The following is an 18,744-nucleotide window of genomic DNA, read 5'->3' as shown; positions in this document are numbered from 1 at the left end:
AGACATTGGATTTATGACACATTATAACCTGCCTAACGTCTGACTGCCCAGGTAATTCTACTACCTACCAGCTATATTTATTTTTCTTCCCTCCCCCACCCAACCTATCTCCTACCCACTGACTCCTCAATTTCCATCTTCACTGACTGCCTTTCATGCATGCATACCAGCCTCTGGCTGCTTTACTAGTCATTCCACCCAGGAAGAGCACACACCAACTGCAGATGCTTCCTCAGCCAGAGGAAGGGTATCTATACCCAAAACTTGCAAGGAAGAATGTTTCCAACTATTTGAGTTGGTCTAATAAAAGATATCAGATTTACCCAATGAACCTTGTCTGCTTATGTCCTTAGAACAACACAGCTACAACCTATACCCATTAACTTATTTTAGCTTCTGTGCGGGGAAAAAAAGTAAACCATTTTATTTGGTCTTTGAGATTATATTACAACAATACTGTGCCTCTTAAATACTAGATATACTTTGGTAACAGATGAAGGTCTGGATCCTGTACGATGCTAAACACTCTGGCATCAATCAGGCAAAACACCCAACCTGAAGAAGATGACTAGTCCCAGTGGAGAAGTGCCAGCCTACACCAGAGGATCTGGCCCAATATACTTATTTCAGATACTTTTGCAATTATTAGCTATTTTAAATAAATAAATAAAAAGATAATCTCTCTCAGACATAGAGACAAACTTTTTATCAAGGTCAGAGCATAACATCACTCAGGTTAAAACAAACCAAATGAACAAAAATAAGATGGTCTAGATTTGCCACCTGACTTAAGCATCAACTGTATCATTAAAGATCCAACTTCTGTCCAGTTATTGACAATTTTTCCACTGACTTCAACATCAAAATTCGTCTGATGAGCCAGATCTTTTTAAACTTACTGCATATTATTTAAAGACCAGATGAACGATAAGCAATATATAAAATATTCTTGGTTTTCAGGTCAGGCTTTTATTCCAGTTTAAGCCTGCACATAGGATTCTACCTCTGCTAAGTCACCATAGGTAAAAAAAAATAAACTGTTTACCTGTATTTTTTGCTGAACAGAAAGGTAAACTCGAAGGACTTCAATGCTACTGCGTATTCGAACTGATGCTCTCTCTGGTTCAAAATTTGGATTGATCAAATCAGTAAAAGGTTCATTTGTGACATCATTTCCCAGTAGTGAATAGTAGAAGAAAAAATCAGGCTGTCGTTCTGGAAGTTTCATTGTAGTAGGAATCAACTAAAAATATGCAAAGGAAAAAAAAAGTATTAACATCACAAATACAGTAATCTTCTAGTATTTTCTTAGAAGTTGTAATCAGTTAAACATCTTCTGCAGTCTGAGGCAGAAACTGACTGAAATCCCAAGTGGCAAACTGCATTTTACGTCAAGAATGGCCAACCTGTACCACAAGCGCCACAAATGGCATGGGTAGCCTCTGTGGGTGCATCCAGATGTGCATGGATGTTTGGTTCCACAGGAACAACTAGCAGTGGTGTACCTTGCATTGCAGCTACTTGTTCCCGAGGAATACTCATGCCATACGCACTTTGGCGCACAACAGCTTCACCTGGGGTCCTGGGGGCCTCCCAGGGCCACAGCCGTGGTGATTCTGCCATGCAGACCCTGGCTGGGTGCTGCAGCACAGCTCCAGGCAGCCCAGCTCTGCTTTTGAGCAGCATGCACTGCCTGAGCATTTGCTGTGCCAGGTTGGACAGCAACTGGTCAGGGATGTACTGGGGTGTAGCTATGCTGATATTCTACTGCTTTGGGGCTTTGTGGATTGGTCCCACCCCCTCTTTTCTGCTACAGCCAAGGTTGGGAACTTTGACTATGGTGTGCCAATGTTCCTTCTGGGAGCAAAATCAGAGGTTCCTGGCTAGAGGGTCTTGCCCCTCCCCTCAGTGTCAGATTGATCACCATATTTGGGGTTGGGAAGGCATTTTATCCCATGGTCAGATTGGTAAGCACTGTAGGGGGTTTTGCTTTCCTCTGTAGCAGGGGCCATGAGCCTCTACCCAGGACCTCTTAAGCATATATTGTCAACATTTTACAGAAGCAGGACACTGACAGCTGTGGTTCTCCTGCTTTACCTGTTGTAGGTTAGGGTGTTAAGTCCGTGTTGTGTCAGGGCTGATGACAGTCTTATGCATTGTTTATATTATGGTTTGTATAGGATGCTTTGGATTGGGGTGATTCTGCCTCAGGCAGCAGTTGGACTAAATGACTTCTCGAGGTCCCTTCCAGCCATACTTTTCTATGACTTTAAGAAGCGCTTTGCTCCACAGTCCTGATGACTTTCAATAGGGCCACTTGTGAAGTAACAATAGTTTGTTTTACCTTAGGATTAGAGACCTCAACTGAGATCCGAGATCAAGGCTTCTCTCAATACACTGGACTCTGTATAGTCAAACAGTGAGAAACAGGCACTTCCTGACTGTGTAAGATCTCAACAAACAAGCTCAGAAGGCAAAGATGTATAGTGACTTGCCTAAGATCAAACAGGTCAGCAACAAGGATGGAAAGAGATTCCAAGTCCTCCAATTCCTACAGAAATGTTCAATCCACAAAATTATTCCACCAATAAGAGAAAAGTAATCAATGTGACAAAACCTGGACCTGACTGTCTCCAATCATTGTCCTTTTAATCGAGCCACATTTTTGCCTCCCCTTAAAAACCTGTCATGGTAAAAAGGCTGTATTTCAATAAGTTTTGCAGAAAGTTCAAATGACTTGAATTACAAATCATTTAAAGGTTACTTTGATCTGGAATTATGATTCATGTGTCATAACTTCATGTTCCTCAACTTCAAAAACAGTTATTAATAACTTTCTACCTTGTTAAGTCTCAGACACATCTCTGGCTATATTTGAAGAACCAGGCAATTGAAGTGATTAATTATTTCAGATATTTTTGAGTCCTGTTGCTTTCTAGCAAAGATACAGAAGCTTTAACCTGTTGGTTTCAGTCCCTTGGAAAAAATAAACTGAGCAAGCATGGTATGCAAAATAACATATTGCCCTTTATTACCTAAATCTTAGAAAGCACTGTAAGATCTTTTATCTGACTCAGATGAATTCTATTCTTTCACAGAAAATCTAACACTATAAACTTATTTATGCTCAAATGTAGATAGTGTATCATTAAAAAGAACATGTACACTAAGACTATTTATAGATGAGATTTACTATGTAACGGAAGTCCTGTACCAGGAACAAGACAAGAAATGGATAGAATACTGTCCTCAAAATGACTTTGGGCTTAAAGGTGTATTGTTATTATTACCTGTTCCAGTTGTGTAGCAAATGCAATAGTTACAGACAAAACAAAATAGTCTCTGCAATATTCTGCTGGTCCAATCTGATGATAGCCCTCTTCTTCATTTAGGACTGGTACAATAGTTTTAGGGTCTAGCTCAGAAAGAAGAGCAGGTACTTAAAAAGAAAAAAAAAAAAGAATAATGAATACAGCTGTTTTCTAGATCATCACGGCAAGGTGCTTCTACATAGTTTATAAAAGTAGAAAAGTTCAAGACTCCAGATGCTAATGCTTCACAGAATTCTAATATTAAAAAAATGGAACTTGCTTCTGAATACAGATACATATTATTTCCCTTTAATTAGATTCCACTTCAATGAATGCTGATATTAATTTTGAGAGGTTTTCTTTTCTGACATGAATACAAAAAGGTGTAAGATAGTGCCAGCACAAATACTTAATTGATGGAAGACATGAAAGTTCATTCAGTAGCCTTTTGGAATTTTTCTTCCTTCACCTCTTCTTTTCAACTGAAGAAGCTTAAAAAGTCTTATTTAGCAAATCTTAGGAAGATAGACATAGAAACGTTAACATACACAAACATAGTAATTTTGAATTTAGATTTCTCAGGTATACTTTCTGACAACAGTGCAAATACAAAACAAGGAAATCATAAGGCAAAGTGGACATCAGTTGCTACCAGTGTACAACTTAAAATTTTCCACATGAAGCAATGTGGTACCTGGCACCCTTAAAACTTTCAGCATCTGGTGGAGAAAGTGTGAACAACTGGTGAAGTTTTCACTAATAAGAGTCTGAAGTTTTAAACAGATTGTTTCACTCTTTGCTCTCTAGCTTAAATCCTAGGACTGTTGGCCAGTTTCTATAATGAGCAGTACATCCCTGGAAGATACATATAGTAGCTGCAAGTATAGTAAATCCAAACATACCTGAAACTAAGATAACCCTAAATCTGGTCTCTATAATTTAAAATGAGGGGGAAATTATTGGAGTCAAGAACGAATGAATTAAGAGAAAAACTTACCATGTTTTAAACTCCATTGAGGATGTACTTTACTAATCTTGACAAAAGTATTTGTGCATGCTTTAGGATAGTAGAGTGAAGCATAAGGATGAGAGAAAATTAGAGTTCAAGAGAAATAAAAACAGAGCTTGTAACATCTGACATAGTAGGCTGTAACCTACGAAAGCTCATTCCTCTCTGAATAAATTAGTCAATAAGGTGCCACAATGTTTTGCTTTATGCCAAACTACAGACAAACACAGTTAACTAGCCGTGTCTTCCCATGCTTATATTATATGCAATTTACTATACTGTATAAAGATAAATGGCATGCAGTGTTCCTGTTAATAAATAAAATCAACATCCAATTTTTCCCCATGCCAAGGAAGAAAACAAGCAACCAAACTCTATTAAGAATGGCACTAGTATAAATGTTGTAAATGAAATGCATAAGCTTTTCGGAAGAGAAAGGAGGTGAGAGATGAATGCTGAAATACCAAATAATGTTAGTATTCAGGCATGCTAGTTCATGGGAGTTGAACCAATGACCCCGATGTTCCTTCCAACTCTATGATTATTCTTAAAAAAGAAAAATCACTAGACCAAATTCAGTACATTGTAGAGAGCTTCTCCAACTATAAACAAATCCTACCACTGTCAGAGCTACTTCTGGTGCGGAAATGGTAACCAACAGGTTCACAGAACACTAGACAGTTGATGATCACACGAAAAAGGGCATCAGAGCAATAGGTTAAAGCAGCAGTGCCAAACCTTTTCATCCCATGAGACAGATGACCAGTGCCATTTCTGTCTGCAGAGAGGCCCAATTTAGCTATGTTCTGCTTGGAAATTTGGTGGTGAGGGAGAGGTGGCAGTATTAACTGACACCATGCTCCTGCTGCCAAATTTCTAGACTCATGGGGAGTCCTACAGGCTAGATTACATTGTCTGTGGGAAGGAGTTGGAGCACCCCGGCCTAAAGTAGTCAATCTTTTTAGACTCAAGATACTATGGAAAACTAGTGATTTTTCTGTTGCAAAGAACTTAGAAAGATGACAACAGGTTAGAATGTTTCTAACACAATGGATTCCTAGATAAAAAATCTCTGGGTTTACCTTACAAAAAATATTTGCACACCTAACAGTGTTAACATTGCATGAATCAAGCTTGAAAGGCACTCCAGTGTGCCACCCTGGTTAAGAATCACTGGGATAAAGCTGGGGTAACGGGTAACCACTGAGGTAAGCACTTATCTTATCAAAAATCTCATAGGATCTTTAAAATCAGAATAAGAAACTTGGTTTAAGGCCTCATCCACACACAAGGAGCTGCACCAAACACAATTAATTTATTTATCTCAAGAGGGATGAGATATCTCAGCAGGGTTAGCACTCAAGCCAGCAAGTCTGTTGTTTTAAACCTGATATTTTATTGTACTAAACCTGAACTAAACAATACTAGACTAACCCCTCCAAAATTTACAAGTGTATTTTCACCTAGGTAGATACAAACATGAAATACAATCTTTAAAATTCAGAAAAAAAGAATCAGATAAAAATATTCTGAGGAATGACAGGTGCAACCCTAAGGACATGATGATGGGAGAAGAAAATATATAGCTTAAGTGTTCTAGGGGCCTCCTCTATCCCTCCATTACGAATACAACTGGAGGTCATTCTTAGATGGGGAGAAAAGCACAGAAGTAAGAGGGATTTCTTAGTTTCTTTTTACTGTTAATTTGGCTTTGAGAAGGAAAAATAACTGACAAAGAAAAACTGCCTCTTGGAGTTCTCCAACTTACCCTGGATACATCAAGACATACAGCAACTATTGTTCTGAGATTGCAGTCTACCTTCCCAGTTCGATAATGGAGGTATAGTTTGAACTAGATTTTGAAGAGGCTGTGGGGAAACTATTGGTCTGGGAGTCAGAAAATCTTTTATCCTTTAGGGCAAGATTGATTATCTGTCTGATGGATTTTTTTACCCCCTCATTTTTCCTGATCATGGAGGCTTGGTTTAAATACAATAACTTAGAACAGGATTAAAAAAAATAAAGACAGAGTTTATAATTTGTCAAAGCTGCATGAGATATCCTGAAGGTAAAAGAGTAAAAAGAAACAGAACTAGAGGTTAACATGTATTGGAAATTAAGAAAAATAATTTTTGCAGCTTAATTTGACATACGTTCTCATTTTATTTCAGAGGAGTGGGGGAAGAGAATTCACTGGTGGGCCAAATGTTAAAGGTCAACTTTGAGGGAAGCAACCCTGAGTGCTGGTTATTTACAAAGATGTCAGTTGGTACTAAACTGGATGGTATGGGATGGCAAACTTGGATCTGTTTTCATTTCTTGTATCCTGATCAATTCTTATCCACATCTTACAGTTTACAATTCAGATTTGTTACTTCATGATCTGGAGTTTCAGCTATTTAAACTACTCCTTGTCAAGAAAAAAAGAAACCTATTTCTTTAACTTCAGAAACCCCTACATTACCAAAACCTAATAAAACTGGAGAGCCATTTTAAAAACAATCCCACAACTTCACAACTCTCCTGTGGTTTGCATCCCAACTCAACTTTGAGCCTCACAGCTTGCAAAACAAGCTACTGTCCGCAAGTAATTTGAACTCATAGTGCATGCGGGTACTGTTATTTTGTTATAACATTTTCACAGAAAATACTCACAAAGTAAAAATGCATTTGTCAGACAAATTTACCATGTGCAGCAAACTATGCTCTTCACACATTAAAGATTTTTTCTAAATAAACTTAACGAGGTTTTTATTATGCTTTATACCTTTCCCTTCTCTAGGAGGTGCCTCCTTTGCTCTAAAAACATCCACAGGTGCTTTCGTATCAGTTTCCAATGTCAAGCTAATCTGCATCTCAGACTTAAATTTAGTATATTTGTTACTGAGCAAGGGGTACCATTTTGGTGCCTGCAAAATAAAAAGATACACAAAATATGATCCAAAAAGTAGTAACAAATAAAATGGAAAAGAAAAAAGAGTTTATTATTATTATTATTATTATAAGGTAAAATAATCTAAGAGACAAGTCATTTATTCATAAAATTATTATAAATTTTAGATGCGTGTTTATTTTCAAAATGTCAGACACTAACACTGATGTGGACCAAACCTTTCTGCTTTACAGTCAAATAGAACTAGAAAGTAAGAAGGCTGCCTCCCAAACACTTCCAGTAATTTTAATGGTTAATTACATTCACTTAAGAAAAACAAAACAAAAACTATGCTAAACTAAACTTGTGGATATTTTCTAGTTTGAATCAGATACAATATGAAAAACAAATGTATCCAAATTCAATTTTGCAGTTCTTGAAATTTTTTTTTTAAATTTGCAAGTACAAAAGAACAAAACCAAACAAACCCACAACCAAACAAACCCAACCTCACACACATTTAGTTTTGTGCTCTCAAAGCAATCTCTAATGGTCAATTTAAAAATATTTTATCATGTGATAAAAATGATGTATTCAAAATGCTTATCTTCGTATATGTGCAATTAAAACATCTTTTTAAAAAGTTCTGAACTAGATCATCTAATGAAGGAATCTACTTTCTTCAGAAAAGGATCTGAGAACTTCCTTGTTCCCTTCAAAAGCTTCCAATATATTTTTATAAACAAGAAATCTAATGTGCATACTGTCAAAATGTCAGTTACTAAACACACCTGTTTCTTTTCTTGGGCAGCTCTTAAATCTAATACAATGTAGCCTATGCTATCCTTTCTTGAAGATACAGGATCCAAGGCAAAACACTGGAGCTTGATAGGTGTTCGCTGCAGCCTAAAAGACCACCCCAATAAAAAACAACATGAAGTAGTAAAAATGTCTGCTGTTATACAGCAGCTGACAAATAATTCACAATACATACAAAATGCATCAACTTTTCATAGGTTTGGAACTAGTTATGACTAGGGACCTACTCAAATTGTAATTGCACGGATTTAATGGAAATTGCAAAATTGGGCAATCCCTGTGGAATCTGCAGGAAAAACAAACAAACAAACAAAATCTTACTAAACATAAAATGTTGACTACCCAGTGGGAACCAGCAGTCACCCCTGGCCGTGCAACCCGACAGGAAAGGGGCTACCAGCATGAAGGTGAGCAGGAAAATGGCTCCGCCCCTACCTTTCATTGCTGAGTGGCTGAGAGGAATCCCTGTCTTATGGCCCTGCCCCTCTTCAATCAGCAACAAGGGGTGGGGCTGCATCACGGACAGCCTTCTCAGCCAATCAGTGACAGGGACAAGGTCACCAGGGGCCACTCGGCCAGACACATGGGGGCCCCACCATAATAAGGCCTGTGAAAATGGGTTCTCATAGGATTTTTTTACCACAGACACAGCACAGCATCATTCTTTCAAAGAATAATTCTTCTACGTTAAGCCTCCCTGCCTCCCCCACCACAATCAGTTCAGCAAAACAAAGAACTTTATGCTCTTTCACCCTTATTCTTACCTATAGCAGCAGTATCCTCAGATAAATTAGTTTCAGCATGTAATTAAGTATATCATTAAAGCGAGTAGCTTCAATTCTAACATTTTTAGTGGACAGTAGCTCAAACACATACCTTTCACTAACTGTAAGAGACACAATAATGACAAATTAAACTTATTCTAGATTTAGTTTCATAACGCAACCTGTGCTGATGAAGTGCTTTCCTATCGAGTTCCCAAGCCAATTCAGTGGCAAACTCTGGCTGGTTTGTGTGATCCACAGGATCAGTAGACAGCTGTTCACCATCAAATTTTGCTTCTACGACAAGTGTATGCTTGGCACGTTTAGGAAAATGCCGTCCTAGAAAAACAAAAGCACAGAAATGATATCTCCACTTGGGGAAGAGAGAGAATGTATTTATATCACAAGACAAATGTATAAAATATTTCCTTTGTCATTTAGCCCACAGTTGTTTTAATATCTCAATATACTTCTTTATTATTATTATGAAAACCCTTTCCTTCCCACCATCCATTCACAAAAAATAGATATTAGATCTCAACACAAAACAGACAGTAAAATGTATTTACATTGAAAAGAAGTTTGCACATATATACAAACTCTTATTTATTTATTTGTGCAATTGCCATATGCACATGAACAGTAACTTTATTAATTACTCCTACTCCTTTCAATAGAACTTTCCCTATGTAAGTAACTTTATTTTCCCCCCAGAAGTGTGACATTGGGCTTTTAGACAGGAACATCTTTGGTACCCCACCTCCATTTCTCAAAAATCTCTTCACTGCTTAAGTGGATGATGTACAAATGCTTCCTAACTCACGGATGCTTTGCACCTGGAACACTGTCATCTGGCCTGTGGGGCTCCTAATAGGTCTATGGGGAGCCCTGCAGGCTGTGGCCCTCTATGATAGATCAGGTACGCAGGGCCTGATCCCAGCATACAGGGCTCAGTGACAGTGGCATAGGGCCCTGTGGGCCTGATCCCAGCACTCTGAACTATCCAAATCTGATATACAAGTTTCTAGTTCAGGAGAATTTCTTGAAAAAAATTACTACATTTATGGATGGTGTAACAGGGGACCTTGCCCTGTTACTGACAGCAAGAAATTGAAGACTGTGCTTTTAAGATAAGCTCCTCAGAGGCCAGAAGAGGCAGGCTGTAGCTATATATAGCCTGCACAGAACCAGAAGGGGTAGTCTGACTTGGGCAGCGCTACAGGAAGGATCTTACTGCTGGGAGAAATATAGAAGTGGTACAGGGAACTGCAGACTGACCTTGGCTGTGCTAGCTGAAGGAGCTCCCTGTGCTGAGTGGGTAAGCAATATGGGACACAGGGAATTATGAGTAGGCCCAGGAAAGAACAAGCTGGGAGAAGCCAGAAAAACCGAGTAGAAGCCTGGGGAAGAGCTTAGAGAAAGGCACCCCAGCTGCATTTGATTGTGCTTCTGTTGGGCTATGTTTGCTGTTTAGGTTACAAAGGATGGCAGTGGCTGAAGGTGAGGAAAGGAGGCACTGAAGATGTCCCACAAGAGGGATTAGGATAACTGAGTTGGGCTGCCAGAGGACCCAGTGATCCAAAACCCAACTGTCTGAGCCTGAGAGACTGTGCAGGACTAGCATTCAGAGATGTAACAACAACTGAAGGCATGGCAGATGAGGGTAGGGTGGTACCTGGAGTGAGCCATTCCTGTTACTGGCCTTTGATTCCATTATGGACAGGACTGAAAAACTGTGCAAACTGCCAAAAATTAATGTGAAAAGTTACTGGTCCAGATAACATTGGTATCCCCTCTCCCCGCCCCCCTCCAAAAATTGATCCAGCACTTCTGTTTAGCCTTGCAGTTTTTTTCTTTCAAAACTCTCCCCTCCACTTAACCCCAAGACAAGACAAATGGAGCAACTCAAAATATAACATTTATAATATCTGACAACCTAAAGCTGAGGTCAGCAACATGTAATCTGCATGTCAGATGCAGCTGGACAAGCTTTGCTTAAGCAACCTACCCAGTTTTGGGATCCAGCAAACTGTGAGGAGCATCCAGAAGCACAGCGTGCTTCTGGATGTGTGGAAGAGCTCCAGCAACAGCATGGTCCATTCTGTGCCAAATCTCAGGCAGCAGCTGCAGCAGCAGGGCCTGGGACAAAGGCACCAGCATGTCCCTGACCAGCCCAGTGTTCATCTAGAAGCTGTTTTTCATCAAATGCCAGGCTGGTTGGGGACAGGCTGGTGCCTCTGTCCCAGTTCATGTTGCCATCCAGTGAATGTTGTAGAATGACATGTGGTCACTGTGGCTCTTTAATACATCCTGAAACAGACTAAGCTTTGGGATACACTTTGCAGCCTTCTAGTCCAAGTTTGCTGCATGCTAGGGAATAGATCCTAGGGCAGGAACAGAGGATCCACCATGTCCCCAACCTGAACACACAAGCAGACCAGTCAGATAATGATCCATGTGGGGCTGTGCATGCTCATCTGTAGCAGGTGGGGACCTTCTGTTTGCAGGAAGGGTGTTGGGAGTGTTGCCTGCCCCCACTCGCTTTGGGTGTACAGGGCCTGGGACAGTCTCCCCTTAAGAAGTGAGAGTCCAGTAGCCCTCATACTTGTGAAGGAGCCACCTGCTGTTGAAGATCAACCCCATAATAAATTATACATTCCAGCCCAGGCGTGGATCAAGAGGCAGGGGGAGGGTGCACTGGTGCACTTGCACCCCCTTTTGATTTCTGCTTCACCCAAAGCTTAAAACCAACTGTCTGGAGGTGATAGCTCCAAAAGAGACCAACTCAGGAAGGAAATCACCACATGCTACAACAATTTAAAGAGAATAATCTAGACATCCTCCCAGATATTATACAATGGATACAAAGAGACTACAAAAAAAATTTCTACAACATCCATCCAACATAAAAAGAAGAAATGGAACAAATTACTTCAGGAACAACCTTCCCAGCCACAGAGCAACCATCAGAGAAACAGCACTAAACACCTTACAACATTCCAACCTCAGACTTGATGAAACTAAAAGCAGCAACCAACCCTCAAATACCATCACTCTCTCCACACACACACGTAACAAAATTGAAAATACGTCCTTTCTAAAAGCCTAAATTTCTGTCCAGAAAAATGCCCTAATAAAATACTTCAATGTGGAAAACCAGAAGAATTCTGATGCCTCTGCCTCAAGCAATATTTCCACAACCAAAATGAATCCACTTCCAACAACTCATCCTCTCACAATACTGAGGAAAAGATCACCCCCCTGCAAAAAAAAAGAAAAAAAAGAAATCAGATTGGACATCTCACATAACTTTGACCACTATATCGACTGCTTCAGGGAAAGAATAAACAATGAAATAATCAACACCGCACAGCATCATAACAACCTCTCCCTATCAGAGAAAAAGGGCATAGAATCTCTAACATCTAACCGCCGAGTAGTAATAAAACCAGTAGATAAAGGAGGAGCCACGGTCATCCTTAGCCATGAAGACTACTACATAAAAGAAGCCAACAGACAACTCTATGACACCACCTATGAAGAACTACAGGAAGATTCTACTCCCCTTTTCACCCAGAAACTCAAAAATACCATCAAATCATTTCCATCAGAACTACAAGAAAAATGACAGACCTTGATCCCCCACTACTTAATCCAGGGACTTTTTACATGCTCCCTAAAATCCACAAACAAGGGAACCCTGGCAGACCTATCATATCCAACCATGGAACCCTAACGGAGGAAATATCAGGTTTCATCAAATAAATCCTAAAACTGCTTGTCACCCAAAGAGCGAGTTTTGTCCAAAACACTACAGACTTTCTATGAAAACTTAAAAACATAGACCACCTTCCCAGCAACAATCTCCTAGCCACCATGGATGTTACCAGCTTATATACCAACATCCCACACCAGGATGGCATCCAAGTCTGCCTTACATACCTACAAGAGCAAGATGACAACTCAGAGTACAGACCCAAAGACATCACTGACCTTATACACTTCATCCTCAAAAACAGTAATTTCACTTTTAATAACCAATACTTCCTCCAGATCCTGGGCACAGCTGTGGGCACCAAAATGGCCCCACAGTATACCAACCTTTTGATGAACTACCTAGAAGAAGAATTCTTCAAGGACTACACCATCAAACCCTTGCTATACTTAAGATATATCGATGACATTATCATTTGGACTGAAAACCTGCTCTCTCTGACTGAGTTCCATCAGAAATTCAACAATCATCACCTCCCCATCTGACTACCTCTTAAATAATCCAGCACCAACATCTCCTTTTTAGACATGATGATGATCAGTATCCAGTATGGTAAAATACAGACCACACTATGCAAGAAACCTGCAGACCAACATACATATCTGGACAGAACGAGCAATCACCCTAAACACACCAAGAAAGCTGTGATAGACAGCTAAGCCCTCAGATATCACCGAATTTGCACTGAGGAGAACACCCGGGACTGCTACCTTACCTCACAAACCTTAAAAAGGCTTTCAGTCAACGAGATGGATCACACGTTTGAAAGAGCCACCCCCCGGATACCATGTGAAGAACTGCTGCAGTACAGAAGGAAAACCCCCACGAATCACACACTGCTGATTATAGCATATCATTTCTCCCTCAAACCTACATGGAAAATCCTCAGTTATAACTCATACTAAAAGGAGACCCAATTCTTAAAGAGATCTCCCAAGAACCATGCATCCTACCCTTCAAACAAGCACTGAACCTCGCTAACCTCATCACCAGAACCAAACTTCCTATGGCCCAAAACACACCGAATGGATCCAGGCCATGCCATGAAAAGAAATGCAAAACTTGCCAACATATCTTCACACAATTACTACACCCCACAACAGAACCACCAGCATTCCTGGATCTTACAGCTGCACCTCCAGAAATGTTATACATCTCACCCAATGGATCAAAAGCCCTAATGGAAAATACGTAGGTGAGACCAAACAACAAGTGAGCACCAGAATGAATGCACACCAGAAATCTATTAAAGACAAGAATACCCAATTACTGGTGGGGGCACATTTCTCACAAGAAAACCATTCTCTCTCCAATCTCTCAGTTTTAATTCTCAAAGGGAACTGACAAAACACTTTTCACAGATGAGTCTATGAACTTCACTTCATCAACCTCCTGGATACAAAAAATCATGGACTAAAATATAGACATTGGATTTATGACACATCTGACTCCCCAGGTACCACTCCACTATTTACCTGCAACATTCATCCCCACCCCTACCCAGCCTCTCTCTCACCCACTGACTCTTCAATTTACATCTTCACTGACTAGCTTTCTTGCATGCATAGCAGCCTCTGGCTTCTTTACTATTCATTCCACCCAGGAAGAGTACGCACAAATGCAGATGCTTCCTCAGCCTGACAAAAGGTTTTTAGCAACCCAAAAGCTTGCTAAGAAAAATTTGTGCAACTATCTGAGTTGGTCTAATAAAATATATCAGATTTATCCAAAGCACCTAGGTCTGTCTATGTCCTTAGACCAACACAGCTACAACCTACACCCCTGGAGGCAACTGCTGAATTTTGAGTCTGGCAGTGCTGAGGGAGTCACATGACTTCATGGCTCATTATCATCTACCTGCTACCTTCTAAACTCTCTTCATTCCATAGGCATTAACAAATCTCCCCCTTCTTTATAATGATCTGGATGTCCAACCTATCAAACTAGCCATTTTTTTGCTCCTGGCAATGAAGCTCCTATTCCATAGCTCTGTGGACTATTTCTAACTCATTCCAACAAAGTACTATTTGTTTTCACTTCTTAAACTGTGTGACACAAACCTAGACCCCCAGCCTATGAATAATGCTTCAAGATTCTTTCTAACTGGAGAAAAACAGGTGTGTTGTTTCACATAGGATGAGGCACCTTGCCATATCCACTCCCCTTTTGAACATCCTAGATTCACCCATGCTGTGGCCCTGTTGGGGAGACCTGAACACTCCTCCTACCCTTTTGTTTGCTGTACTGGGTGTATTAACTACATTCCTCCTCCCTGGTATTCTGATCCCAGAAACAGTCCAGTCTGAATCACAGGGGTCAGCATGCAAGAGAAGAGGGGGCAGTTCCAAGGGAGCCAAGATGCACAATCACACCCAATACTAACAGGGCCACTTTCAAAAAGAACAATGGTCATAGGGCAGGGCGGCTCTGTTTCCCTGTTCCCTATCGGATCCAAAAGATCCTTCTCTCAGGGAAAGGGTAGGGAAGACAGAAATCTGAAGCCAACTTGCAGGCAACTCCCCACACAAACAGGCAGAGGGGGGAGAATTTGGAAATTGCTTCAAATCCTGAGAACAGATTCTGAGGGTGCACAGTAATTTTGAGCAGCTCCTAGAGCTCTTAACCTTTGCTCTGACTGCACATACATCTGAAAGTAGTTCTAAGCACTCATTCTGCAGCTCAAAGTTATGCCACCCCAGGGCAGGATTCTCTTTGATCTGTACCACCGTTGCTCCTATTCCATTTGGGTGTGGTCACTCCCCACAGATGTGCCACCCAAACTGAAGTTCTCCAGTATTCCAGGATCTCTCATACCCCCACCTGTAAAGCAGGGCTAGAAGCCTGACCTGGCTCACTAGGCTTCCATTGGTTCCTTGTCCTGCCCTGCTCACTAGGCCTCTAGTGGCAGGTCACAGCCTTGCAGGTGGGGAACAGTCAGAGAAGTTTTCTAGAGCAGTGGTTTTCAACCTTTTTTCATTTGCAGACCCCTAAAAAATTTTGAGTGGAGGTATGGACCAAGGTTCTGTCTAAGCTGTGATTAAAAATCTTGCCACGCACTAACTTTTTAATGCCACACACCCACCTAGAGAGGAGCTGGGCTGCAGCTTCCCAGACAGGAGCTCGGCGTGGAGCGTGGCAGAGGCACTGGGGCCAGTGTGGGACACTTACCGGAGGTAAGCTCTTCACTCACTCCTCAGGTGGGGCAGGCATTGGCTCCTCCCTGAGGCGAGCCAGGGCGGGGCTGGGGTAGAGTGCCTCCTCGTTCCCTGAGGCGAGCCAGGGCGGGGGCTGGCATAGGCTCCGCCGGCTCCGGGGAACTGCTCCGCAGGCTCCTCTGGCTCTGGGGAACTGCTCCACTCCCCAGCCCCTGTCAGTTAGGTTTCCAGAAGTAAATATTTTTGGTTAAAGATTCCTCCAAGGTTTGGTTCAGAACACAAGTTGGGAAGTTTCCATTTAAATAAAATACAACAGTTTTAAACTTATTTTTCTTGTACTGCTCCAGCTGAAGCTCTCGCTGTCACCTGCTCAAAAATTCCACCAACTTCCCAAAGGCCACAACCATGAGGGTATTTGCAAGTTGGCATTTGCTTGCTGATGGACAGAAGAATGCTGCAGCAGACAACCACAATGGCATTGCTGCATGTTTGATAAAGTCCAAATAAACAGCAGGCCTGTGCAGCAGCATGAGCCCACGAGAAGTTCTGGGTTACAGGGAACTGTCTCTAACAAGGGCAGAGAAAAGAGTCATGGTCTTGCGATCTCCCATCTGGGGAAAGCTAGTAGAAGCCGTCTGAAACTTGTCTTTCCTACCACCCTCAGCATTTCCCGCAATAACTTCTCCCCATTATTTCCATTTCTATGTTCTGGCTGTGAGGTTTAACTGACACCAGGGTTGTGAATTAAGCACCAGGTGACAGAGGCCCAGATGCTGTATCATCTTTTGTTGTTATACTTTGAGGAGGACCAAAGTGGCGCACACCAAAAGGGGGAGGTGGGACCAATTTGGGAACGGACCAAAGTGGCATGCTCACGGATTGCTACACCTTAGAGGGAACATTGGTGTGGACCCCTTTAGTTATTTAAAATGATGGCGCATACCCCCTTGAATTGTAAATGTGGGTATTCGCATACTTTTGACTTAATCTTTTATGGACCCTCTAAACAGTCGGAGACCCCCACAGGTTCACGGACCACAAATGGAAAACCAGTGTTCTAGGCTAGAGGTTTCCCAACCTTTTCTTACAGTGTATCCCCTTCCAGATTTACCAGCTGCCCACATACCCCCACCAGCATGTTTTATATTTTAACCCCTTAAATGCCAATAATAATAATAATAATAATAATAATAATAATAATAATTTTAAATCCACCATTATACAATTACACTAAAATTAAATCTACCATTACACAATTTCTCCCGTATACCCCCCCAGAACTGTCTTGTGTATCGCCAGCGGTGCGCGTACCACAGTTTGGGAACCCCTGTTCTAGACTAAGGGTGCTACTGCCGCAGACTCTAAGCTAGTGCTAACACCCATCAACATCTGTGTGGCTTACAGTGGAAGGTGCAGCAAGGCCCTCTATCCATGCATTCTCTGCTGCCTGGAGCTACTCTGGGTGATACAACCCACTGGGCAGCATCCCTATACACCTGGGTGTAGTTCAGAGGAACCAGCTTTGGCTTCCCTTGTCCTCCTCCAGAGGGAAGGAAAGACCCCAGAGATGCCCTGCATGACACAGCCCCCCCTCAGCTCTATTCATAGAATCATAGAAGTAGGGTCGGAAGGGACCTTGTAGATCTTCAAGTCCAACCCCCCACCTGGGCGGGAGAAAAACTGGACTTAAATGAGTCCAGCCAGGTAGGCATCAAGCCTCTTCTTAAAGATCTCCAGGGTAGGGGCCAGCACCACTTCCTTTGGAAGTTGGTTCCAGCTCCTAGCCGCTCTAACTGTGAAGTAGTTCTTGCGGATGTCTAATCTAAACCTACTCTCCAATCATTTGTGTCCATTGTTCCTTGTCATGCCAGGGGGTGCTAGGGGAAGCAGTGTCTCCCCCAAACCCTTCTGGTCCCCCCCGGTGAGTTTATAGACAGTCACCAGGTCCCGCCTCAGCCTTCTCTTGTGAAGGCTGAACAGGTTTAGGTCCCGCAGTCTTTCATTTTAGGGTCTGCCCTGCTGTCCCCGGATCATGCGGGTGGCTCTCCTCTGGACCCTTTCAATGTTGTCCACATCCCTCCTGAAATGGGGCGCACAGAACTGGATGCAGTACTCCAGCTGTGGCCTGACCAGTGTCGCATAGAGGGGGAGGATCACCTCCCTGGCTCTACTTGAGATGCACCTGTGGATGCACGACAAGGTCTGGTTAGCCCTGCCAACCGTGACTTTGCATTGTCGGCCCATGTTCATCTTGGAGTCAGTAATGACTCCAAGATCCGTGTCTGCCTCCGTGCTCTCAAGAAGGGAGTTTCCCATCTTATAAGTGTGCTGCTGGTTACTACTGCCCAAGTGCAGCACCCTGCACTTGTCATTATTGAAATGCATCCTGTTTTTGTTAGCCCACTCCTGTAACCTATCCAGATCTTGCTGCAATCTTTCCCTCCCTAATAGCGTGCTCACTTATTCATTTGCCATGAGGCTAAAGTTGGGTCCATATGCCTGGTTCCTAATTCCCAGTTTCTGGGTCCCTTTTCACAGCTCATCTTTACACCGTGAGAGGCTGCTAGTGATGAATGAGATGTGCTAACAAGTTGGAATGGGGTCAGTGATGTGTGTTTCCTAACAAAAGTGTCAAATCTCTTGTGTCGAGGACGCAGCCCTGACTGAGGAGCAGAGATCAGACTGCAAAGGTGGGAATAAGGACCAGGGAATAAGAACCTACTTTCCGCCTCAGGCAGACAAGGTTCTTTGGGTAAATGTGGTATCTTTTATTAGACCAACTAAAAATTAGAAAAATTGTTCTTTGCAACCTTTCAGGTACAAACACCCTTCTTTAGGTATAGGGAGAGTCTGCTGGTATTATGTGTTCTCCTGGATGGAATAGAAGCCACTATGTAAAATTCAGGTCTGTGAAAATGCAAATATGTGGCAGTGAGGATCTGAAGGGGGTGGAAGACAATAGATAAGAGACAGGTGGGTGAGGGGGGAAAGAGGGAATGCTGACCTGGTGAGAGAACGTAGCTGGTAAAACACAGACAA

At 41.9% G+C, this 18,744-nt stretch overlaps 1 protein-coding gene across 1 annotated transcript in view; it reads right to left on the bottom strand.

Annotated features, from left to right (window-relative positions):
- CEP120 (centrosomal protein 120) overlaps window positions 1-18,744 on the bottom strand; it is an 88,653-nt gene that overhangs the window by 61,804 nt on the left and 8,105 nt on the right. The window contains exons 2-6 of the mRNA XM_019516815.1: window positions 8,958-9,114; window positions 7,984-8,098; window positions 7,088-7,229; window positions 3,291-3,439; window positions 1,046-1,243 (exon numbers count right to left, since the gene is read on the bottom strand). Of these exons, the coding sequence (XP_019372360.1) occupies window positions 1,046-1,243; window positions 3,291-3,439; window positions 7,088-7,229; window positions 7,984-8,098; window positions 8,958-9,114 (761 nt within the window). The remainder of the gene's footprint in view (window positions 1-1,045; window positions 1,244-3,290; window positions 3,440-7,087; window positions 7,230-7,983; window positions 8,099-8,957; window positions 9,115-18,744) is intronic.

The sequence above is a fragment of the Gavialis gangeticus genome, unplaced genomic scaffold, assembly GCF_001723915.1.
Source record: "Gavialis gangeticus isolate Ggan-Ray unplaced genomic scaffold, GavGan_comp1, whole genome shotgun sequence".
Classification (NCBI taxonomy): domain Eukaryota; kingdom Metazoa; phylum Chordata; order Crocodylia; family Gavialidae; genus Gavialis; species Gavialis gangeticus.
Note: the sequence above shows the minus strand (reverse complement) of the source record. Positions and strands in the feature narration are given on the sequence as shown.